At 51.8% G+C, this 26,269-nt stretch overlaps 1 protein-coding gene across 2 annotated transcripts in view; it reads left to right on the top strand.

The window, feature by feature from the left end:
- Positions 1–26,269, top strand: part of tfr2 (transferrin receptor 2) — a 75,704-nt gene that overhangs the window by 8,481 nt on the left and 40,954 nt on the right. Inside the window, exons 1-5 of one of the 2 annotated variants that reach the window (XM_070863497.1) lie at positions 2,770–2,869; positions 6,170–6,232; positions 11,478–11,685; positions 14,651–14,852; positions 25,710–25,850. In XM_070863497.1, the coding sequence (XP_070719598.1) occupies positions 6,200–6,232; positions 11,478–11,685; positions 14,651–14,852; positions 25,710–25,850 (584 nt within the window). In that variant the 5' untranslated portion in view covers positions 2,770–2,869; positions 6,170–6,199. Of the gene's footprint in view, positions 1–2,769; positions 2,870–6,169; positions 6,233–11,477; positions 11,686–14,650; positions 14,853–25,709; positions 25,851–26,269 lie in introns of those variants that run through there. The other variant, XM_070863496.1, reaches the window with a different exon arrangement.

Genomic DNA, 26,269 nt, shown 5'->3' with positions numbered 1-26,269 from the left:
GGCCGAATAGCCTACTCCTGCACCTATTTCCTATGTTTCTATGTCTCAGTGCCGAGAGCATGCAGGAACCAAGGAGCGTGTGGCAAACCAGTCCCACCCACCCTTTCCCTCAACCACTGAATGTCCCACCTGTGACGGGGACTGTGGTTCCCGTATTGGACTGTTCAGCCACCTGAGGACTCACTTTCAGAGTGGAAGCGAGTCTTCCTCGATTCCGAGGGACGGCCTGTGATGATGAGGCTGGGGTGCGATGGGGTTACACAGCCCGATCAGCGCTTTCGGAGTAGCACTGTTCCGGGAAAGCCAGTCATTGTGGGAGCAACGCCCAGCTGCAGAGAGTGTCACTCCCACGGATAACGGGCTGCACATTGAGCACCACTTCAATATCGCACGGCATCCACCCTCCTCCGCACAACATCCCCACTTGTGCTCCGAGCAGATAGGGCAAAGGTGAAGCAGAGTGCACGCGGCCAGCACTTGGCCCACCCAAGCAAGGCTGTAACGTCTTTCCCGGCCACGTTTAGACTCTGGGCCCACTCTGTGAAACTGAGCACGATCCAGCGGGCCTGGCGAAAAGGCCAGGTCAATGTCACGAGCTTTTAAAAAAAAAAATCCGTTCCTGGGATCTGGGCAAAAGCCAGCATTTATTGCCCATCCCTTTGAGAATGAGTTGTGGTGGTGAGCCGCCTTCTTGAACCGCTGCAGTCCGTGTGGTGAAGGTGCTCCCACAGTGCTGTTAGGGAGGGAGTTGAGAGGGAATTTCTTCTCCCAGAGGGTTGTGAATCTGTGGAATTCTCTGCCCAGGGAAGCAGTTGAGGCTAGCTCATTGAATGTATTCAAGTCACAGATAGATAGATTTTTAACCAATAAGGGAATTAAGGGTTACGGGGAGCGGGCGGGTAAGTGGAGCTGAGTCCACGGCCAGATCAGCCGTGATCTTGTTGAATGGCGGAGCAGGCTCGAGGGGCTAGATGGCCTACTCCTGTTCCTAGTTCTTATGTTCTTATGTTCTTAGTTCCAGGATTCTGACCCAGCGACGATGTATTTGCTTCATGGGTTCTTTGCTTAAGAATTCATAGCAACACATTGCTATTAAGAACTAGTTGGTTTATCAGCAAAATCATCGTCATAGGCAGTCCCTCGGAATCGAGGAAGACTTGCTTCCACTCTAAAAGTGAGTTTTCAGGTGGCTGAACAGTCCAATACGGGAATTCCAGTCTCTGTCACAGGTGGGACAGACAGTGGTTGAGGGAAGGGGTGGGTGGGACTGGTTTGCCGCACGCTCCTTCCGCTGCCTGCGCTTGGTTTCTGCACGCTCTCGGCGACGAGACTCGAGGTGCTCAGCGCCCTCCAGGATGCACTTCCTCCACTTAGGGCGGACTGGTCTTTGGCCCAGGGACTCCCAGGTGTCGGTGGGGATGTTGCACTTTATCAGGGAGGCTTTGAGGGTGGTCCCTGTAACGTTTCCTCTGCCCACCTGGGGCTTGCTTGCCGTGTAGGAGTTCCGAGTAGAGCGCTTGCTTATTAGCAAAAGGTTTAACAACCGCACGACACATTACCAGTTCATCCACCAGGCTCACAACCACCTGCCCCATCGTGGATCCCCCGAACCCAACTGGCCGGGGTTTTATTGAGTCTTGTGAACATCACGTGACTGGCTAAGCCACTCCCAACTCAACAGCTCTACAAACCTGTGAGGCAGGCCCACGGGTGCGTACATTACACCAGCGACGATGAAGGAACGGCCAATATATTTTCAAGTCGGGACGGTGTGAGACTGGGAGGGGAACATGGAGGTGGTGGTGTTCCCATGCGCCTGCTGCCCTTGTCCTTCTAGGGGGGAGAGGTCGCGGGTTTGGGAGGTGCTGCCGAAGAAGCCTTGGCGAGTTGTTGCAGTGCATCTTGTAGATGGTACACACTGCAGCCAGGGGGCGCCGGTGGTGGAGGGAGTGAATGTTGAAGGTGGTGGGTAGCGTGCCCATCGAGCGGGCTGCTTTGTCCTGGATGGTGTCGAGCTTCTCGAGTGTTGTTGGAGCTGCACTCATCCAGGCAAGTGGAGAGTGTTCCATCACACTCCTGACTTGTTGGTTGGACGTACAATGGGTCAACAGGCGGGCATGGTGGAAGGGCCAGGACGGGGGTAACGAGGGGTCAGCAGGGCGTGAAACTGGGCAGCATTGAACGGGCACAGTGAGAGCGGGTCAGCAGGACGTACTGACCCAGCATTGGCACCGGCGTGGCAGGCTCTGTCACTGGACTACTAAACGTGGCATTCGAAGGTCGTAGGTCAGGGGTCACCAAACCTGGATGGACATATTCTTGGAAGTTTTATCACATGACCTCCCGGCTCCAAGCACCCCCACCCAGTCAAACAACCTCTTCCCCATTTTCCATACGTACCCCGACGATTTTTCCCCAGGGATATTCTCCCAGCTGTCCCCGGGGGGGGGGGGGGGGGGGGTAACACCTGGAGATTCCAGGATAAGCCTGGGTGCTTGGCGATGCGACCCTGGGGTCAAATCCTGCTACACAATCTGAAATGTCCAATCCCGATCTGCGCTGGTGTCCCGATACTTGACTCGGTGCCAAGCGCTTGCCGGAGACTCCCGGAGTGCCGGCTCAGGGGGCACGGCCTAGCGGCAAACCGGCCCGAGGCTCGGTGTCTGACTCAAAGTCACCCTCCGGGAACCCCCCGCACAGCCTTGCCTCACGTCTTGCGATGAAACGCCACAAACGGCAGTCGGCGGATCAAAGACCTTAAAAGGGGGGGGGAATTTTCCGCTCCGTTTTACGCCCCGGAGCGACCGCCTGGGAAATCGGGGCGGGCCGACCCTCCCGACAGCGGAGAGGTGAGCGACGGACTCCTGAGGTAAGTGCGATCGTTTGTTCTTTTAATTCTTTTTGCGATTTGTGTGGTGGGGGTGGGCTATTGTATTGGGAATGTTTTTGTGAGGGTTATTTTTCTCCCCCCCCCCCCACCCCCCCCCCCAGGTGTCTCCGGGAGCGCTCCCGGCCCAGCTCTTTAGCTCGGGAGTATCCCACGCTAGCGCCCCGAGAGAGGTGTACAACGCCTCACTTAGCCCTGCGCCCCCGGACTCAGGGCCCAAACTCACCCACTGAGGCGCAAACTGTTCTCGGGCGCTAACTTTACCGCCCCGTCGCCCCGAGACCATCAAAGCCGAAAAACTAACCCCATTGTATCTCTCAAGAAGCCCAAAAGCGCTTTACAGCCAAAGAAGCTCGTTTTTGGAGTGTAGTCACGTAGGAAATGCGGCAGGCAATTTGCGCACAGCAAGCTCCCACAGCATTGATATAAATAACCGACTTGATTGTTTTTTTTGATTGAAGGATAAATATTGGGCCCCCAGGACACCGTGGAGAACTCCCCCTGCTCTTCTTCCAAATAGTGGCTGTGGGATCTTTTACGTCCACCCGAGATAGTGCCTCGCGTCTCATCCGAAAGAGGACGCCTCCGACAGTGCGGCGCTCCCTCAGTACTGCCCCTCCGACAGTGCGGCGCTCCCGCAGTACTGCCCCTCCGACAGTGCAGGGCTCCCTCAGCACTGCTCCTCCGACAGTGCGGCGCTCCCTCAGCACTGCCCCTCCGACAGTGCGGCGCTCCCTCAGTACTGTCCCTCCGACAGTGCGGCGCTCCCTCAGTACTGCCCCTCTGACAGTGCGGCGCTCCCGCAGTACTGCCCCTCCGACAGTGCAGGGCTCCCTCAGCACTGTCCCTCCGACAGTGCGGCGCTCCCTCAGTACTGCCCCTCCGACAGTGCGGCGCTCCCTCAGTACTGCCCCTCCGACAGTGCGGCGCTCCCTCAGTACTGCCCCTCCGACAGTGCGGCGCTCCCTCAGTACTGCCCCTCTGACAGTGCGGCGCTCCCTCAGTACCGCCCCTCCGACAGTGCGGCGCTCCCTCAGTACCGCCCCTCCGACAGTGCGGCGCTCCCTCAGTACCGCCCCTCCGACAGTGCGGCGCTCCCTCAGTACCGCCCCTCCGACAGTGCGGCGCTCCCTCAGTACCGCCCCTCCGACAGTGCGGCGCTCCCTCAGTACTGCCCCTCCGACAGTGCGGCGCTCCCTCAGTACTGCCCCTCCGACAGTGCGGCGCTCCCTCAGTACCGCCCCTCCGACAGTGCGGCGCTCCCTCAGTACCGCCCCTCCGACAGTGCGGCGCTCTCTCAGCTACGATGAGTGGGCCTCCCCCTCCCCGCACAAGCTGGTGCCCCTGGGGCATTACCCCATAGATCGGTGCCAAGACTATGGCCAGAGATTGTGAACTCACCAATTCCCTATACCAGAAACTCCTGCTCTTACAACAGGAGAAAATAATTGGGTTCAATTTGAAAATTCTCCTTGTGTTCAAATCCCTCCGTGGCCCTCACCCCCTCCCCATCTCTGTAATCTCCTCCGGCCCCACAACCCCCCCAAGATCTCTGCCCTCCTCTAATTCTGCCCTCTTGACCATCCCTGATTATAATCGCTCCACCATCGGTGGCCGTGCCTTCTGTTGCCTGGGCCCCAAGCTCTGGAACTCCCTCCCTAAAACTCTCCGCCTGTCTCCCCTCCTTTTAAGACGTTCCTTAAAACCGACCATTTCGACCCAGCTTCTGGTAACCTGCCCCGAATAACTCTTTACGTGGCTCGGGGTGTCAAATTTGGCCTGATTACACCCCCGTGAAGGGCCTTGGACGCGTTTTATTACGTTAAAGGCGCGATGTACCACACCTCAAAGGTGCTTGGTTGGCTGTAAAGCGCTGTGGGACGGCCCGTGGTCGTACAAGGCGCCACAGAAATGCAAGCCTGTCCTTCTTTGCGAGACGCTGTTGTTGTCGATTGTGAGGGTGTGCGGAATGTTGCAGAACATTCTGCCTGCCGGGGCAGTGCCCGGCCACATCAGCGACGCCGCCAAGCCTTTGGACAGGAGCCATACCTCCAGACTCGTCTATTCCAACGCTTGCTTTATGTAAGCCAATGACCGAGGACAGGGGGAGGAACGGAACAGTGTTTGCTGGGAGCGATTGAGCCGCTGACCAACTTTGGCGGTGACGTTGTTTGAGGGATAGATACTGGCCTGCAGCGCACCGGGGAGAACTCCCCTGCTCTTGTTCGAAATAGTGGCCGCGGGGTCCATTGCGGGAACTGATAACAAAGTCGCAGGGACAGAGAAAGATATCCCCTCCCTCCAACGCGCAGTATCAGAGGGGGCCCAGCGCTGGGCGAGGCCACTGCTCCTGCCAACTGCGAATTGTGACCTGCCTCGTCTCAGGCAAGAGATGGCGAGTGGCTTTCAACCGAAGTAGAAAACCAGCTTCGAAAGTGTCGGAGTCCCGATTGGCTAAAGAAAGACCTGTATTTATATCACCATGGCCCAGGTGAGGCCATTCAATACGATCAGGGCTGATCCGATCATGGACTCAGCTCCACTTCCCCGCCCGCTCCCCTTATCCTCTCATCGTTTAAGAAACTGTCTATTTCTCTCTTAAATGTATTCAATGTCCCGGCTTCCACAGCTCTCTGAGGCAGTGAATTCCACAGATTTACAACCCCCTGAGAGAAGAAATTTCTCCTCATCTCAGTTTTAAATGGGCGGCCCCTTATTCTAAGATCATGCCCCCTAGTTCTATTCTCCCCCATCAGTGGAAACATCCTCTCTGCATCCACCTTGTCAAGCCCCCTCATAATCTTATACGTTTTGATAAGATCACCTCCCATTCTTCTGAATTCCAATGAGTAGAGGCCCAACCTACTCAACCTTTCCTCATAAGTCAACACCCCTCATCCCCGGGATCAACCCAGTGAACCTTCTCTGAACTGCCTCCACAGCAAGTATATCCTTTCGTAAATACGGAGACCAAAACTGCACGCAGTACTCCAGGTGTGGCCTCACCAAGACCCTGTACAGCTGTAGCAAGACTTCCCTGCTTTTATACTCCATCCCCTTTGCAATAAAGGCCAAGATTCCATTGGCCTTCCTGTTCTTAGTGGCCGTGGCATCTGTTGCATCCGCCTGAGAGAACAGGCGTGTTTGCGTCTCATCCGAAAGGCGGCACCTCTGACAGGGCAGCGCTGGCACAGGGGAGCGTCGGCCCGGGTAATGTGCCCGAGTCTCTGGCGCGACTAGAAATGCTCAGCCCGCAGTAATTACCGCCTTCTATCTGTCCAGGGTCACACGGAGTCTGGGAGACCGAGGAGAATGGAATCGTTCAGATCTGTGCTATCGACTGTGGTAAGATCCTAACCTCGACACCTTTGGCTCCCGCTGGCGTTCGGCGCGCACAGGCTCGCGCCCACCGTTGGCCATTCTTCACGCCCGGGCTATTCGACTGTGGGAGGAATCGCCGTCGCGTCTGATCTTTGCTCTAACCGGGTGGGGGGCGGGGGAGGAGGGGGGGCGGGGCGGGAATACTGGTTAAATTCCTCTTCTCTACTGCTCGGTGGAGGGGGCGGTGGGGAGGTACTGAGATCAATTGAGGTCCCACCATCGATCCAATCTGGGACCTTCCTTGTCCGAATTCCGTGGCGCCCTCTTCAATCCCGACCCCATATCCTCTCCATCGCAAAGACCGCCTGCTTCCACCTCTGTATTATTCACCCGTCTCCGCCCCCACTCCCCCCCCGCCCCCCCACCTCAGCTCAAATCCTGCTGAAACCCCTACCTCAGCCTTTGTTACCTCCAGACATGACTATCCCAATGTTCTCCTGGCCGGCCACCAACCTTCCACGCTCCGTCAACTTCAGCTCATCCCAAACTTTGCCGCTCCGCATCTCAATCTGTCCCATTTCACCCAATCACCTCCCCCCGCCCCTCCCCCACCCCCACCCTCAACCTCCTGGGCTCGCTGACCTACATTGACTCCCGGTCCGGCAACGCCTCGATTTTAAAATTCTCCATCCTCGTGTTCCGATGCCCCCGTGGCCCTCACCCCCTCCCTATCTCTGTAACCTCCTACAACCTTTTGCAAACTATGCACTCCCCGATTTTAATCGCTCCACCATTGGTGGCCGTGCCTTCAGCAGCCTGGGTCCTGAGCTCTGGAACTCCCTGCCTGAACCTCTCCCCGGTCTCTTCTCCTTTAATACGTTCCTTAAAACCTAGCTCTTTGACTGAATTTTGATCACCTGCGCTAATATTTCTTTACGTGGCACGGTGTCAAATCCCGTTTGGAAACAACAACAACTTGTATTTATATAGCGCCTTTAACGTAGTGAAACGTTCCAGGAGTGTTATGTGATAGCAATTTGACACCGAGCCGCATAAGTAGAAGTTAGCGCAGGTGACCAAAAGCTTGGTCAAAGAGGTCGGTTTTAAGGAGCGTCTTGAAGCAGGAAAGAGAGGTAGAGAGGTTTAGGGAGGGAGTTTCAGAGCTTGGGGCCCAGGCTACAGAAGGCACGGCCACCGATGGTGGAGCGATTATAGTCAGGGATGCTCAAGAGGGCAGAATTAGAGGAGTGCAGACATCTCGGGGGGTTGTGGGGCTGGAGGAGATTACAGAGATAGGGAGGGGGCGAGGGCCATGGAGGGATTTGTAAACAAGGATGGGAATTTTTAAATCGGGGCGTTGCTTAACCGGGAGCCAATTTCGGTCAGCGAGCACAGAGGGTGATGGGTGAGCGGGACTCGGTGAGAGTTAGGACACGGGGCAGCGAGCACAGGGGGTGATGGGTGAGTGGGACTTGGTGCGAGTTAGGACACGGGGCAGCGAGCACAGGGGGTGATGGGTGAGCGGGACTCGGTACGAGTTAGGACACGGGGCAGCGAGCACAGGGGGTGATGGGTGAGCGGGATTCGGTGCGAGTTAGGACACAGGGCAGCGAGCACAGGGGGTGATGGGTGAGCAGGACTCGGTGTGAGTTAGGACACGGGGCAGCGAGCACAGGGGGTGATGGGTGAGCGGGATTCGGTGCGAGTTAGGACACGGGGCAGCGAGCACAGGAGGTGATGGGTGAGCGGGACTCGGTGCGAGTTAGGACACGGGGCAGCGAGCACGGGGGTTGATGGGTGAGCGGGACTCGGTGCGGGTTCATCATCATAGAAACATAGAGAAACATAGAAAATAGGTGCAGGAGTAGGTCATTCGGCCCTTCGAGCCTGCACCACCATTCAATAAGATCGTGGCTGATCATTCACCTCAGTACCCCTTTCCTGCTTTCTCTCCATACCCCTTGATCCCTTTAGCTGTAAGGGCCACATCTAACTCCCTCTTGAATATATCTAACGAACTGGCCTCAACAACTCTCTGCGGCAGGGAATTCCACAGGTTAACAACTCTCTGAGTGAAGAAGTTTCTCCTCATTTCAGTCCTAAATGGCCTACCCCTTATCCTAAGACTGTGTCCCCTGGTTCTGGACTTCCTCAACATCGGGAACATTCTACCCGCATCTAACCTGTTCCGTCCCGTCAGAATCTTATATGTTTCTATGAGATCCCCTTTCATCCTTCTAAACTCCAGTGTATAAAGGCCCAGTCGATCCAGTCTCTCCTCATATGTTAGTCCTGCCATCCCGGGAATCAGTCTGGTGAACCTTCGCTGCACTCCCTCAATAGCAAGAACGTCCTTCCTCAGATTAGGATGTTTCCAGTAAAGTGGACAAAGGAGAACCAGTTGATGTGGTATATTTGGACTTTCAGAAGGCTTTAGACAAGGTCCCACACAAGAGATTAATGTGCAAAGTTAAAGCACATGGGATTGGGGGTAGTGTGCTGACGTGGATTGAGAACTGGTTGTCAGACAGGAAGCAAAGAGTAGGAGTAAACGGGTACTTTTCAGAATGGCAGGCAGTGACTAGTGGAGTGCCGCAAGGTTCTGTGCTGGGGCCCCAGCTGTTTACATTGTACATTAATGATTTAGACGAGGGGATTAAATGCAATATCTCCAAATTTGCGGATGACACTAAGTTGGGTGGCAGTGTGAGCTGCGAGGAGGATGCTATTAGGCTGCAGAGTGACTTGGATAGGTTAGGTGAGTGGGCAAATGCATGGCAGATGAAGTATAATGTGGATAAATGTGAGGTTATCCACTTTGGTGGTAAAAACAGAGAGACAGACTATTATCTGAATGGTGACAGATTAGGAAAAGGGGAGGTGCAACGAGACCTGGGTGTCATGGTACATCAGTCATTGAAGGTTAGCATGCAGGTACAGCAGGCGGTTAAGAAAGCAAATGGCATGTTGGCCTTCATAGCGAGGGGATTTGAATACAGGGGCAGGGAGGTGTTGCTACAGTTGTATAGGTCCTTGGTGAGGCCACACCTGGAGTATTGTGTACAGTTTTGGTCTCCTAACTTGAGGAAGGACATTCTTGCTATTGAGGGAGTGCAGCGAAGATTCACCAGACTGATTCCCGGGATGGCGGGACTGACCTATCAAGAAAGACTGGATCAACTGGGCTTGTATTCACTGGTGTTCAGAAGAATGAGAGGGGACCTCATAGAAACGTTTAAAATTCTGACGGGTTTAGACAGGTTAGATGCAGGAAGAATGTTCCCAATGTTGGGGAAGTCCAGAACCAGGGGTCACAGTCTAAGGATAAGGGGTAAGCCATTTAGGACCGAGATGAGGAGAAACTTCTTCACCCAGAGAGTGGTGAACCTGTGGAATTCTCTACCACAGAAAGTAGTTGAGGCCAATTCACTAAATATATTCAAAAGGGAGTTAGATGAAGTCCTTACTACTCGGGGGATCAAGGGTTATGGCGAGAAAGCAGGAATGGGGTACTGAAGTTTCATGTTCAGCCATGAACTCATTGAATGGCGGTGCAGGCTAGAAGGGCTGAATGGCCTACTCCTGCACCTATTTTCTATGTTTCTAAAACTGAACACAATATTCCAGGTGAGGCCTCACCAAGGCCCTGTACAACTGCAGTAAGACCTCCCTGCTCCTACACTCAAATCCCCTCGCTATGAAGGCCAACATGCCATTTGCCTTCTTCACCGCCTGCTGTACCTGCATGCCAACTTTCAATGACTGATGTACCATGACACCCAGGTCTCGTTGCACCTCCCCTTTTCCTAATCTGCCGCCATTCAGATAATATTCTGTCTTCGTGTTTTTGCCCCCAAAGTGGATAACCTCACATTTATCCACATTATACTGTATCTGCCATGTATTTGCCCACTCACCTAACCTGTCCAAGTCACCCTGCAGCCTCTTAGCATCCTCTTCACAGCTTACACTGCCACCCAGTTTAGTGTCATCTGCAAACTTGGAGATATTACACTCAATTCCTTCATCTAAATCATAGGCAGGCTGTCGGAATCGAGGAAGACTTGCTTCCACTCTTAAAATGAGTCCTTAGGTGACTGAATAGTCCAATACGGGAATTACAGTTCCTGTCACAGGTGGGACAGACAGTGGTTCAGGGAAAGGGAGGGTGGGACTGGTTTGCCGCACGCTCCTTCCGCTGCCTGCGCTAGATTTCTGCACGCTCTCGGCGATGAGACTCGAGGTGCTCAGCACCCTCCCGGATGCACTTCCTCCTCTTAGGGCGGTCTTTAACCAGGGACTCCCAATTAGGACACAGGGCAGCGAGCACAGGGGGTGATGGGTGAGCGGGACTCAGTACGAGTTAGGACACGGGGCAGCGAGCACAGGGGGTGATGGGTGAGCGGGACTCGGTACGAGTTAGGACACGGGGCAGCGAGCACAGTGGGTGATGGGTGAGCGGGACTCGGTGCGAGTTAGGACACGGGGTCAGCGAGCACAGGGGGTGATGGGTGAGCGGGACTCGGTGCGAGTTAGGACACGGGTCAGCGAGCACAGGGGGTGATGGGTGAGCGGGACTCGGTGCGAGTTAGGACACGGGTCAGCGAGCACAGGGGGTGATAGGTGAGCGGGACTCGGTGCGAGTTAGGACACGGGGCAGCGAGCACAGGGGGTGATGGGTGAGCGGGACTCGGTGCCAGTTCGGACACGGGGGCAGTGAGCACAGGGGGTGATGGGTGAGCGGGACTCGGTGCGAGTTAGGACACGGGGGCAGCGTGCACAGGGGGTGATGGGTGAGCGGGACTCGTTGCGAGTTAGGACACGGGGTCAGCGAGCACAGGGGGGGTGATGGGTGAGCGGGACTTGTTGCGAATTAAGACTGCCGAGTTTTGGATCGCCTCTAGCTTACGTGGGGTAGAATGTGGGAGGCCGGCCAGGAGTGCGTTGGAGCAGTCAAGGCTGGAGGTAACAAAGGCACGGATGAGGGTTTCAGCAGCGGATGAGCTGAGGCAGGAGCGGAGACGGGCGAGGTGGAAATAGGCGGGTCTTAATCATGCTGCGGATATGTAGAAAGCTCATTTCAGGGTCAAAACATGACACCAGGGTCACGCAGAGTTAAGACCTTCCTTAAAACCTACCTTTTTGACCAGGAATTTTGATCACCTGCCCTAATACCTCCTTACGTAGCTCGGTGTTAAACGCTGTTTGACAGTCGCTCCTGTGAAGCGCCTCGGGACATTTGACCGAGTTAAATGCTTGCGTCCGGCAGGGCGAGAAATACGACTCCTACACATTCTACAAGCGGCAGCCGTTGGATGACGGGGAAACGGACAGCATGGAGGTGAAATTGGCAGAGGAGGAGATGGACGGGCCTTCAGTCAGGAGCGAGATGGTGGCCCTGGTCATGAGGAAGCCCAAGAACAAGAAGAAGGCTGTGGTCTACCTGGTGCTGATCTCCCTGCTGCTACTCGTTGTCGGTAAGTGGTCAGGGCCCTCCTCTCCCCTCCCCTCGGTCCCGGTTTAGGAAGCAGGAGCAGGCCCATGTGGCCCCACCGGCCCGTACAGGGGCCACAATGGAGAAGTTTGCAGACGGAGCAAAAAGTTGGCCGTGTGGTTGACGCTGCGGAGGCAAGCTCCAGGAAGGTGTCGATGAACTGGTCGGGTGGGGGCAGAGCAGCGGCAAATGGCTCTTAATCCGGAGAAGTGTGAGGTAATGCATTTGGGGAGGGGCTAACACGGCAAGGGGAACACACATTAAATGGGAGGACACTGAGAAGTGTAGAGGAACACAGGGACCTGGGAGCGCAGGTCCACAGATCCCTGAAGGTAGCAGGCCAGGTAGAGAAGGTGGTTAAGAAGGCATACGGGATACTTGCCTTTATTAGCCGAGGCATAGCATACAAGAGTAGGGAGGTTATGCTTGAACTGTATAAAACACTGATTAGGCCACAGCTGGAGTACTGCGTGCAGTTCTGGTCACCACATTACAGGAAAGATGTGATCGCACTGGAGCGGGTGCAGAGGAGATTTACCAGGATGTTGCCGGGACTGGAGAATTTTAACTGTGAGGGAAGATTGGATAGACTGGGGTTGTTTACTTTGGAACAGAGGAGGCTGAGGGGAGACCTTATTGAGGTGTATAAAATTATGAGGGGCCTGGATAGAGTGGGTAGGAAGGACCTGTTTCCCTTAGCAGAGGGGTCAACAACCAGGGGGCATAGATTGAAAGTAATTGGGGGGAGGTTTAGAGGGGATTTGAGGGGAAATGTCTTCACCCAGAGGGTGGTGGGGGTCTGGAACTCACGGCCTGAAAGGGTGGTAGAGGCAGAAACCCTCACCACATTTAAAAAGTACTTGGATGTGCGCCTGAAGTGCCGTAACCTGCAGGGCTACGGACCGAGAGCGGGAAAGTGGGATTAGGCCGGGTGGCTCTTTGTCGGCCGGCACGGACACGATGGGCCGAAATGGCCTCCTTCTGTACCGGTAATTTTCCTTTGATTCTATGTTGTGCCTTTCCGTGACTGAGATATCCCTTGCCTGACCGGGGGCTCTTGTCCGCGAGCCTCAGCAACCTTCGCCCAGTTGCCGCTCTTTGACGGGAGCGGCTAGTTCTCCGCGTTTTCCCCGCCGTTACAAAAATGGCCGCCCTTCATTGGCGCCAGCTATGGCTCGGGCAGTAGCATTGTCTCTCTCGCGCCTCATGGGCCTCATGGGTTCGAGCCCCACTCCAGAGACTTGAGCGCATAATCTAGGCCGAGACTGCCAGCACCAATACCGAGGGAGCGCCGCACTGCCGGAGGTGCCGTCTTTCGGATGAGACGCTAAACCGAGGCCCCGTCTGCCCTCTCGGGTGGGTGTAAAACTTCCCACGGCCAATACTCCAAAGAAGAGCAGGGGGAGTTCTCCCCGGTGTCCTGTGGCCAATATTGATCCCTCAAAACAACATGGTTGATCGATTATAATCAGCGAAGCTCAAGAGGGCAGAATTTACGGAGCGCAGACATCTCGGGGGGGTTGTGGGGCTGGAGGAGATTACAGAGATAGGGAGGGGGCGAGGGCCATGGAGGGATTTGAACACAAGGATGAGAATTTTGAAATCGAGGCGTTGCTTACCCGGGAGCCAATGTCGGTCAGCGAGCACAGGGGGTGATGGGTGAGCGGGACTCGGTGCGAGTTAGGACACGGGGTCAGTGAGCACAAGGGGTGATGGGTGAGCAGGACTCGGTGCGAGTTAGGACACGGGGCAGCGAGCACAGGGGGTGATGGGTGAGCGGGACTCGGTGTGAGTTAGGACACGGGGCAGCTTGCACAGGGGGTGATGGGTGAGCAGGACTCGGTGTGAGTTAGGACACGGGGCAGCGTGCACAGGGGGTGATGGGTGAGCAGGACCCGGTGCAAGTTAGGACACGGGGCAGCGAGCACAGAGGATGATGGGTGAGCGGGACTCGGTGCGAGTTAGGACACGGGGCAGCGTGCACAGGGGGTGATGGGTGAGCAGGACCCGGTGCGAGTTAGGACACGGGGCAGCGAGCACAGGGGGTGATGGGTGAGTTTGACTCGGTGCGAGTTAGGACACGGGGCAGCGAGCACAGGGGGTGATGGGTGAGCGGGACTCGGTGCGAGTTAGGACTCGGGGCAGCCGAGTTTTGGATCACCTCTAGTTTACGTAGAAACATAGAAACATAGAAAATAGGTGCAGGAGTAGGCCATTCGGCCCTTCGAGCCTGCACCACCATTCAAAATGATGATGGCTGATCATTCACCTCAGTACCCCTTTCCTGCTTTCTCTCCATACCGTGGGGTAGAACGTGTGAGGCCGGCCAGGAGTGCGTTGGAATAGTCAAGCCTAGAGGTCATCATCACCATAGGCAGTCCCTCGGAATCGAGGAAGACTTGCTTCCACTCTAAAAGTGAGTTCTCAGGTGACTGAACAGTCCAATACGGGAATTACAGTCTCTGTCACAGGTGGGACAGACAGTGGTTGAGGGAAGGGGAGGGTGGGACTGGTTTGCCGCATGCTCCTTCCGCTGCCTGCGCTTGCTTTCTGCACGCTCTCGGCGACGAGACTCGAGGTGCTCAGCGCCCTCCCGGATGCACTTCCTCCACTTAGGGCGGACTGGTCTTTGGCCCAGGGACTCCCCAGGTGTCGGTGGGGATGTTGCACTTTATCAGGGAGGCTCTGAGAGTTTCAGAGAGTCTGGAGGTAACAAAGGCACGGATGAGGGTTTCAGCAGCGGGTGAGCTGAGGCAGGGGCGGAGACGGGCGATGTGAGGGAGGTGGAAATAGGCGGTTTTAGTTATGGTGCGGACATGTGGTCGGAAGCTCATTTCAGGGTCATATATGACACCAAGGGTTGCGAACAGTCCGGGTCAGACAGGGAACCCTGGAGCTTTCTCTACCCTGCTTTGATTTTCTGTCACTCTCTCTTTTACCCCACGCAGCTTTCCTCCTGGGATATGTCAGCACTCGCAAGGCCTGCAAGTCCTGCATGGAACTCAATCCAGAGTGCGTGGCCATCAGCAATGAGGAGGATTATGATTGGCAGAAAACGAGCCCCGATGCGGAGGACGTCCTGTACTGGAATGACCTCAAGACCATGCTCAGCAAGTACCTCAACGAGAAGGCGATCACCGACAACACCAGGTTGGCCTCGCTCGTTGTCTCTTACCGAAAATGTTATCCGGTTATCCCGTCCTCGTCGCCAAATGTTATACTTTCAGTACGACATCACAAACACACAGGCTCTAAGATGGCTGATAACTTTAGGAAGCCCTGTCAGGTGACCTGGACTATCTATTCTCATAAACAGCACCGGCTGGAGTGCCACAGTAACCCACTGGTTGGAGCAATATATATTACACCGCACACACAGGCCGTTCGGCCCCGCTAGTCCGTGCCGACGTTTATGCTCCCCGCCAAGGCCGGGTTCGGGGCCTGCTGGGTCTGGGGCAAACTGATCCACATGGGTCGATAGTTCTGTTTGTTCATGGTCACGACATGACATATATGATTCTGATCCTGAGTATGAAAACATAGACCGGTATATTCAACAATGAAAGTATACAGGTACATTAATGTATATAGGTACTTCTGTATATCGGTACATTAGTGTTTATAGGTACTTCTGTATATCGGTACATTAGTGTATATAGGTACATTAATGTATATAGGTACTTCTGTATATTGGTACATTAGTGTTTATAGGTACTTCTGTATATCGGTACATTAGTGTATATAGGTACTTCTGTATATTGGTACATTAGTGTTTATAGGTACTTCTGTATATCGGTACATTAGTGTATATAGGTACATTAATGTATATAGGTACTTCTGTATATTGGTACATTAGTGTTTATAGGTACTTCTGTATATCGGTACATTAGTGTATATAGGTACATTAATGTATATAGGTACTTCTGTATATCAGTACATTAGTGTATATAGGTACATTAATGTATATAGGTACTTCTGTATATCGGTACGTTAGTGTATATAGGTACATTAGTGTATATAGGTACATTAATGTATATAGGTACTTCTGTATATCGGTACATTAGTGTATATAGGTACATTAATATATATAGGTACTTCTGTATATCGGTACATTAGTGTATATAGGTACATTAGTGTATATAGGTACATTAATGTATATAGGTACTTCTGTATATCGGTACATTAGTGTATATAGGTACATTAATGTATATAGGTACTTCTGTATATCGGTACATTAGTGTATATAGTACATTAATGTATATAGGTACTTCTATATATTGGTACATTCGTGTATATAGGTACGTCTGCACATAAGAACGTAAGAAATAGGAGCAGGACTCGGCCATTTGAACCCTCGAGCCTGCTCCGCCATTCAATACGATCATGGCTGATCTGATCATGGACTCAGCTCCACTTCCCCGCCCGCTCCCCATAACCCTTCACTCCCTTATCGCGCAAAAATCTGTCTATCTCCGCCTTAAATATATTCAGTGACCCAGCCTCCACAGCTCTCTGGGGCAGAGAATTCCACAGATTTACAACCCTCTGAGAGACGAAATTAGAAACATAGAAACATAGAAATTTACAGCGCAGAAGGAGGCCATTCCGGCCCACCGTGTCCGGGCCGGCCGGCAAAGAGCCGCACGGCCCTCGGTCAGCAGCCCTGAAGGTTACATATAAACCCACGAACAATGGCGGACAGGTAAAGAGCACCCGGCCCAACCAGTCCGCCCCACACCACCGCGACACCCCTTACACCGAAACATTCTACACTCCACCCCAACCAGAGCCATGTGATCTCCTGGGAGAGGCAAAAACCAGATAAAAACCTGTAATGACTCAAGAGTCTGGTTACTGTAAACTCACTCAGGTGCAAACCTAAACCATCTTTATTCCAGCCCAAGAGTGCCTGCGTGACGAAGACACCCCTCTTATATACAGGTGACCAAGCACACACGCCACATGCGTACAGCCCGATGACCTCCGACCGCGGCGCCCTCTGGTGACGGGTGACCCCCCCAAGCATTAATACATAACAAAACCCAGGCCAAGTTAGGGAGAAAAAATCTGGGAAAATTCCTCTCCGACCCATCCAGGCGATCGACACTAGTCCAGGAGATCATCCTGGCCGTATTCTATTCCCTGCAGCACTTACCATTATATCTGCACCGGCCAACAAAAGGTCATCCAGTCTAATCCCAATTACCAGCTCTCGGTCCGTAACCCTGCAGGTTACTGCACTTTAAGTGCCCATCCAACCATCTCTTAAAAGTGGTGAGGGTTTCTGCATCCACCACTCTTCCAGGCAGCGAGTTCCAGATCCCCTCTGCGTAAAGAAGCCCCCCCTCAAATCCCCTCTAAACCTTCCACCAACCACCTTAAAACCATGCCCCCTCATAATAGACCTCTCCACCAATGGAAATAGACCCTTACTATCCATTATGTCCAGGCCCCTCAATATTTTGTACACCTCAATGAGGTCTCCTCTCAACCTCCTCTGTTCCAATGAGAACAAACCCAGCCTATCCAATCTGTCCTCAAAACTATGATTCTCCATTCCAGGCAGCATCCTAGTAAACCTCCTCTGCACCCTCTCTAGTGTAATCACGTCTTTCCTATAATACGGCGACCAGAACTGCACGCAATACTCCAGCTGTGGCCTAACCAAAGTATTATACAATTTAAGCATAACCTCCCTGCTCTTATATTCTATGCCTCGGCCAATAAAGGCAAGCATTCCGTATGCCTTCTTAACCACCTTATCAACCTGGCCTGCTACTTTCAGGGATCTGTGGACAAGCACTCCAGGGTCCAAGCACTCCATGGCCTACCGCTTAATGTGTACACCCTTTCCTTATTAGCCCTCCCAAAGTGCATTACCTCACACTTCTCTGAATTAAATTCCATTTGCCACTGCTCTGCCCACCTGACCAGTAGATTGATATCCTCCTGCAGCCCATGACTTTCCTCTTCATTATCAACCACACAGACAATTTTAGTGTCGTCTGCAAACTTCTTAATCATACTCCATATATTCAAATCTAAATCGTTGATATATACCACAAAAAGCAAGGGTCCCAGCACTGAGCCCTGCGGAACCCCACTGGAAACATCCTTCCAGTCACAAAAACATCCATCAATCATTACCCTTTGCTTCCTACCTCCAAGGCAATTTTGGATCCAACTTGCCACTTTGCCCTGGATCCCATGGGCTTTTACCTTCATGACCAGTCTACCATGTGGGACCTTATCAAAAGCTTTGCTAAAGTCCATATATACTACATCGTACGCACTACCCTCATCGACCCTCTTGGCTACCTCCTCAAAAAATTCAATCAGGTTAGTCTGATACGATCTTCCCTTAACAAATCCGTGCTGACTGTCCCTAATTAATCCTTGCCTTTCCAAATGTAGATTTATCCTGTCTTTCAGGATTTTTTCCAATAATTTTCCCACCACTGAGGTTAGGCTGACAGGCCTGTAATTACTGGGCCTATCCCTTTCTCCCTTCTTAAACAAGGGTACTACATTAGCAGTCCTCCAATCCTCCGGCACCATGCCCAGATCCAAAGAGGACTGGAAAATGATGGTCAAGGCCTCTGCTATTTCCTCTTTTACTTCGCTCAACAGTCTGGGATGCATTTCACCCGGGCCTGGAGACTTATCTACTTTCAAAGCTGCTAAACCCCTTAATACTTCCTCTCTCACTATATTTATTTCACCCAGAATATCACACTCCTCCTCGATAGCAGTATCTGCATTGCCCCTTTCCTTTGTGAAAACAGATGCAAAGTATTCGTTAAGAACCTTACCAACATCTTCCACCTCCACACAAAGATTACCCTCATGGTCTCTAATAGGCCCTGCCCTTTCTTTAGTTACCCTCTTACTCTTAATAAACTTATAGAACATCTTAGGGTTTTCCTTAATTTTACTGGCCAAGAATTTCTCGTGCTCTCTCTTAGCATTCCTAATATCCTTTTTAATTTTGCCTCTTAACTTTCTAAAGATTCTATCGTATTTAACTGTTGATATATGACATAAGCGTCCCTTTTTTTTCCTAATCCTCCCCTGTAAGTCACTAGACATCCAGGGGGCTCTAGAATTATTTTTTCCCAGCCTTTTTCTTTAAGGGCACATGTTTGGTCTGAGCCTTCCGGATCTCCTCCTTGAATGCCTCCCACTGTTCCGACACGGATTTACCCACAAGTAGCTGTTTCCAGTCCCCACTGTGGCCAAATCACTCCTTAACTTAGCAAAATTAGCTTTTCCCCAATTCGGAACTTTTATTCCAGGCCTATTCTTGTCCTTATCCATAACCAACTTGAATCTGACTGAATTATGGTCACTGGCACCAAGTGCTCTCCCACTAATACCCCTTCACCCTGCCCAGCTTCATCCCCCAAAACTAAGTCCAAGATCACCCCCTCTCGTGTTGGGCTTGCTACATACTGACTAAAAAAGTTCTCTTGAATGCATTTCAAGAATTCCGCACCCTCTATACCCTTCACACTAAATTTGTCCCAATCAATATTTGGATAGTTAAAATCCCCTACTGTTACTACCCTGTGGTTTTTGGACTTCACAGCAATTTGCCGACATATTTGCTCCTCTATCTCCCTCCCACTGTTTGGGGGTCTATAATACATGCCCAGCAGCGTGATCGCCCCTTTTTTATTTTTCAATTCAACCCATATGGCCTCATTTGATGATCCCTCTAACATATCATCCCCCCTCACTGCTGCAATAGTTTCTTTAATCAGAACCGCAACCCCCCCCACCCCCCGTCTTTATACCCCCCTCTCTCTGTCTTGTCTAAAAATCCTGTAGCCAGGAATATTGATCTGCCAAACCTGCCCCTCTTTCAGCCATGATTCTGTAATGGCTATAATGTCATACTCCCAACTGTCTACCTGTGCTCCTAGCTCATCCGCCTTATTCACTACACTCATTCCTCCTCATCTCAGTTCTAAATGGGCGGCTCCTTATTCTAAGATCATGCCCCCTAGTTCTAGTCTCCCCCATCAGTGGAAACATCCTCTCTGCATCCACCTTGTCGAGCCCCCTCATAATCTTATACGTTTCGATAAGATCACCTCTCATTCTTCTGAACTCCAATGAGGAGAGGCCCAACTCCTCAACCTATCCTCATAAGTCAACCCCCTCATCCCCGGGATCAACCGAGTGAACCTTCTCTGAACTACCTCCTATGCAAGTATATCCTTCCTTAAATACGGAGACCAAAACTGCACGCAGTACTCCAGGTGTGGCCTCACCAATACCCTGCACAGGTCTAGCAGGAGACCAATGTTTCCACCAGTTAGGCTCTACTCACGGTCTACACACCGACCGGCACCGGGAGTAGGATCGTGGGTAAGGATCGGTGTCTCTCCTCCACTTTATCTCCGATTTCTAGTTTTTTTTGTGTGTGCATGTATGTGTTTTTTTTGAGCTGTTGGTGTTCATTGAGGTAAGCGGGCTGGGGAAGGGAAGGGAAAGGGAGGGGAGGGGAGGGAAGGGGAGGGGTGGGAAGGGAAGGGGAGGGGAGGGAAGGGGAGGGATGGGGAGGGGGGAGGGGGAGGGGAGGGGAGGGAAGGGAAGGGGAGGGGAGGAGAGGAAAGGGGAGGGGTGGGAAGGGAAGGGGAGGGGAGGGAAGGGGAGGGATGGGGAGGGGGAGGGGAGGGGAGGGGAGGGGAGGGGAAGGGAGAGGGGAGGGGAGGGGAGGGATGGGGAGGGGGGGGAGGGGAGGGGAGGGGGAGGGGAGGGAAGGGGAGGGGAAGGGAGGGAAGGGGAGGGATGGGGAGGGGGGGGAGGGGGAGGGGAGGGGAGGGGAGGGGGAGGGGAGGGAAGGGGAGGGGAAGGGAGAGGGGAGGGGAGGGGAGGGGAGGTGACAGACTGAGGTGCCGAAGCTGGGCCTGAGGATTTTTATAAACGGAGTGATTGTGGACGCAGTAGACTTTTAGCGCTTCACATGCGCAGAACACGTCCAGGTCGTTGTCACCAGTTGACCTCCTGTGGTTCGGATAATTCCCCGGTCAGGTCCCAGAGAGGTCCGACCTGCAGTTTAAACCTCTCAGTTCTGGTAAATCTTTGTTGCACCTTATCCAGTGCCCCTATATCCATTTTGTAAATGTGGAGACCAGAATTGTGCGCAGTGCTCCAAGTCCGGCCCAACCAAGGTTCTGCACAAGTTTAATATAACCTCTCTGCTTTCAAGTTCGAACCCTCTATCAATGACCCCCAGTGCATTTCCTGTGGTCTGGTCACTTTGTGTTGTTCAATATTTCCCCTCCTGCCCCTCTCCTCTCCTCCCTCTCACGAGGTACTGACTCTCACTGGGGTACTGTTTCAAGATTCACCACCTCTGAGTGAAGAAATTTCTCCTCATCTCAGTTGGGGAGGATTTAAACTAATATGGCAGGGGGATGGGAACCAATGCAGGGAGACAGAGGGAAACAAAAAGGAGCCAAAAGCAAAAGACAGAAAGGAGATGAGGAAAAGTGTAGGGCAGAGAAACCCAAGGCAAAGAACAAAAAGGGCCACTGTACAGCAAAATTCTAAAAGGACAAAGGGTGTTAATAAAACAAGCCTGAAGGCTTTGTGTCTTAATGCAAGGAGTATCCGCAATAAGGTGGATGAATTAATTGTGCAAATAGATGTTAACAAATATGATGTGATTGGGATTACGGAGACGTGGCTCCAGGATGATCAGGGCTGGGAACTCAACATTCAGGGGTATTCAACATTCAGGAAGGATAGAATAAAAGGAAAAGGAGGTGGGGTAGCATTGCTGGTTAAAGAGGAGATTAATGCAATAGTTAGGAAAGACATTAGCTTGGATGATGTGGAATCTATATGGGTAGAGCTGCAGAACACCAAAGGGCAAAAAACGTTAGTAGGAGTTGTGTACAGACCTCCAAACAGTAATAGGGATGTTGGGGAGGGCATCAAACAGGAAATTAGGGGTGCATGCAATAAAGGTGTAGCAGTTATAATGGGTGACTTTAATATGCACATAGATTGGGCTAGCCAAACTGGAAGCAATACGGTGGAGGAGGATTTCCTGGAGTGCATAAGGGATGGTTTTCTAGACCAATATGTTGAGGAACCAACTAGGGGGGAGGCCATCTTAGACTGGGTGTTGTGTAATGAGAGAGGATTAATTAGCAATCTCATTGTGCGAGGCCCCTTGGGGAAGAGTGACCATAATATGGTGGAATTCTGCATTAGGATGGAGAATGAAACAGTAATTTCAGAGACCATGGTCCAGAACTTAAAGAAGGGTAACTTTGAAGGTATGAGGCGTGAATTGGCTAGGATAGATTGGCGAATGATACTTAGGGGGTTGACTGTGGATGGGCAATGGCAGACATTTAGAGACCGCATGGATGAAGTACAACAATTGTACATTCCTGTCTGGCGTAAAAATAAAAAGGGGAAGGTGGCTCAACCGTGGCTATCTAGGGAAATCAGGGATAGTATTAAAGCCAAGGAAGTGGCATACAAATTGGCCAGAAATAGCAGCGAACCTGGGGACTGGGAGAAATTTAGAACTCAGCAGAGGAGGACAAAGGGTTTGATTAGGACAGGGAAAATGGAGTATGAGAAGAAGCTTGCAGGGAACATTAAGGCGGATTGCAAAAGTTTCTATAGGTATGTAAAGAGAAAAAGGTTGGTGAAGACAAACGTAGGTCCCCTGCAGTCAGAATCAGGGGAAGTCATAACGGGGAGCAAAGAAATGGCGGATCAATTGAACAAGTACTTTGGTTCGGTATTCACTAAGGAGGATACAAACAACCTTCCGGATATAAAAGGGGTCAGAGGGTCTAGTAAGGAAGAGGAACTGAGGGAAATCTTTATTAGTCGGGAAATTGTGTTGGGGAAATTGATGGGATTGAAGGCAGATAAATCCCCAGGGCCTGATGGCCTGCATCCTAGAGTACTTAAGGAGGTGGCCTTGGAAATAGCGGATGCATTGACAGTCATTTTCCAACATTCCATTGACTCTGGATCAGTTCCTATGGAGTGGAGGGTAGCCAATGTAACCCCACTTTTTAAAAAAGGAGGGAGAGAGAAAACAGGGAATTATAGACCGGTCAGCCTGACCTCAGTAGTGGGTAAAATGATGGAATCAATTATTAAGGATGTCATAGCAGTGCATCTGGAAAATGGTGACATGATAGGTCCAAGTCAGCATGGATTTGTGAAAGGGAAATCATGCTTGACAAATCTTCTGGAATTTTTTGAGGATGTTTCCAGTAAAGTGGACAAAGGAGAACCAGTTGATGTGGTATATTTGGACTTTCAGAAGGCTTTCGACAAGGTCCCACACAAGAGATTAATGTGCAAAGTTAAAGCACATGGGATTGGGGGTAGTGTGCTGACGTGGATTGAGAACTGGTTGTCAGACAGGAAGCAAAGAGTAGGAGTAAACGGGTACTTTTCAGAATGGCAGGCAGTGACTAGTGGAGTGCCGCAAGGTTCTGTGCTGGGGCCCCAGCTGTTTACATTGTACATTAATGATTTAGACGAGGGGATTAAATGCAGTATCTCCAAATTTGCGGATGATACTAAGTTGGGTGGCAGTGTGAGCTGCGAGGAGGATGCTATTAGGCTGCAGAGTGACTTGGATAGGTTAGGTGAGTGGGCAAATGCATGGCAGATGAAGTATAATGTGGATAAATGTGAGGTTATCCACTTTGGTGGTAAAAACAGAGAGACAGACTATTATCTGAATGGTGACAGATTAGGAAAAGGGAAGGTGCAACGAGACCTGGGTGTCATGGTACATCAGTCATTGAAGGTTGGCATGCAGGTACAGCAGGCGGTTAAGAAAGCAAATGGCATGTTGGCCTTCATAGCGAGGGGATTTGAATACAGGGGCAGGGAGGTGTTGCTACAGTTGTACAGGGCCTTGGTGAGGCCACACCTGGAGTATTGTGTACAGTTTTGGTCTCCTAACTTGAGGAAGGACATTCTTGCTATTGAGGGAGTGCAGCGAAGGTTCACCAGACTGATTCCCGGGATGGCGGGACTGACCTATCAAGAAAGATTGGATCAATTGGGCTTGTATTCACTGGAGTGCAGAAGAATGAGAGGGGACCTCATAGAAACGTTTAAAATTCTGACGGGTTTAGACAGGTTAGATGCAGAAAGAATGTTCCCAATGTTGGGGAAGTCCATAACCTGGGGTCACAGTCTGAGGATAAGGGGTAAGCCATTTAGGACCGAGATGAGGAGAAACTTCTTCACCCAGAGAGTGGTGAACCTGTGGAATTCTCTACCACAGAAAGTAGTTGAGGCCAATTCACTAAATATATTCAAAAGGGAGTTAGATGAAGTCCTTACTACTCGGGGGATCAAGGGTTATGGCGAGAAAGCAGGAAGGGGGTACTGAAGTTTCATGTTCAGCCATGAACTCATTGAATGGCGGTGCAGGCTAGAAGGGCTGAATGGCCTGCTCCTGCACCTATTTTCTATGTTTCTATGTTTCTATGTTTCTATGTCCTAAATGGCCGACCCCTTATCCTGAGACTGTGACCCCTGGTTCTAGACTCCCCAGCCCGGGGGGAAACATCCTCCCTGCATCTACCCTGTCAAGCCCTGTAAGAATGTTGTATGTTTTAATGAGATCGTCTCTCATTCTTCGAAGAATATCGGCCTGGTCTACTCAATCTCTCCTCATAGGACAATCCCCCCTTCCCAGGAATCAGTCTGGTGAACCTTCGTTGCACTCCCTCTATGGCAAGTATATCCTTCCTTGGGTCAGGAGACCCAAACTGTACACAATCTCACCAGGGCCCTGTATAATTACAGTAAGACGTCTTTACTCTTATACTCAAATCCTCCTGTAATAAAGACCAACATACCATTTGCTTTCTTAATTGTTTGCTGTACCTGCATGTTAACTTTCAGTGATTGGTTGTCAAGGACACCCAGGGGGAGCACGAGGGGTGTGGCGGAAAGGAGGGGGATTAGGCCTTGGGCCTTCTGGGCTGTTTGACACCCTGACATAGAAACATAGAAAGTAGGTGCAGGAGTAGGCCATTCGGCCCTTCTAGCCTGCACCACCATTCAATAAGATCATGGCTGATCATTCACCTCAGTACCCCTTTCCTGCTTTCTCTCCACACCCCTTGATCCCTTTAGCCGTAAGGGCCGCATCTAACTCCCTCTTGAATATATCCAACGAACTGGCCTCAACAACTCTCTGCGGTAGAGAATTCCACAGGTTCACCACTCTCTGATTGAAGACGTTCCTCCTCATCTCGGTCCTAAATGGCTTACCCCTTATCCTTAGACTGTGACCCCTGGTTCTGGACTTCCCCAACATCGGGAACATTCTTCCCGCATCTAACCTGTCCAGAACTTTATATGTTTCTATGAGATCCCCTCTCATCCTTCTAAACTCCAATGAATACAGGCCCAGTCGATCCACTACCTGCTGTACCTGCATGCCAACTTTCAATGACTGATGAACCATGACCCCCAGGTCTCGTTGCACCTCCCCTTTTCCTAGTCTGCCGCCATTCAGATAATATTCTGCCATCCTGTTTTTGCCACCAAAGTGGATAACCTCACATTATACTGCATCTGTATCTGACACACCATTTCGGCCATACCCAATGCAGCCAAAAGGGAGGGGGGGGGGGGCGCCATTTTGTTTCCATTGTCAAGGCAACCACGGGACACCCCCGATGAAGGGAAATGGCAGAACCAGGGCCAAGGTGAGGAGAATTTATTTTACACAACGACTGGTTACGATCTGGAAAGCTCTGCCGGAATGCGCAACAGGGTCAGTTGTGAAGTTCAAAAGAGAAGTGGATAAATACTTGAAATGGAAAATGAATGGCAGGGCTGTGGGACAAGAGCAGGGCGGAGTGGGCCTAATTGGGATCGCTCCTTCAAAGGCAGGCTGGGCCGCAACGGAATCTGCCGTGTACGAATTTGCCCAACGGTTAGTTTACAGGCCACGATCTAACCAAGAGACATCCATCTTGTTTGCAGGAGGATGAGCGAGAGATCGCACCCATCAGGCTCTGACGAACTCCGCGAACTCACCACCCACGTTTACGACAAGTTCCTCAGCTACAGACTCAGTCATGTCTGGTCCGACTCGCACTATGTCACATTACCGTCCCCGGACAGGTAGGCCCAGGGATCAGAGTGCACACACGCCTTACTGCGAACCCCTCCGCACGTCTCACTGTAACACACTGATATACCCCACACCCCTCACTGTAACACCGATATATCCCACACCCCTCACTGTAACACCGATATACCCCACACCCCTCACTGTAACACTGATATACCCCACACCCCTCACTGTAACACCGATATACACCACACCCCTCACTGTAACACCGATATACCCCACACCCCTCACTGTAACACCGATATACCCCACACCCCTCACTGTAACACCGATATACCCCACATCCCTCACTGTAACACCGATATACCCCACACACCTCACTGTAACACCGATATACCCCACACCCCTCACTGTAACACCGATATACCCCACACCCCTCACTGTAACACCGATATACACCACACCCCTC

Source organism: Pristiophorus japonicus, chromosome 20, assembly GCF_044704955.1.
Source record: "Pristiophorus japonicus isolate sPriJap1 chromosome 20, sPriJap1.hap1, whole genome shotgun sequence".
In the NCBI taxonomy this organism is placed as follows: Eukaryota; Metazoa; Chordata; class Chondrichthyes; family Pristiophoridae; genus Pristiophorus; species Pristiophorus japonicus.
Note: the sequence above shows the minus strand (reverse complement) of the source record. Positions and strands in the feature narration are given on the sequence as shown.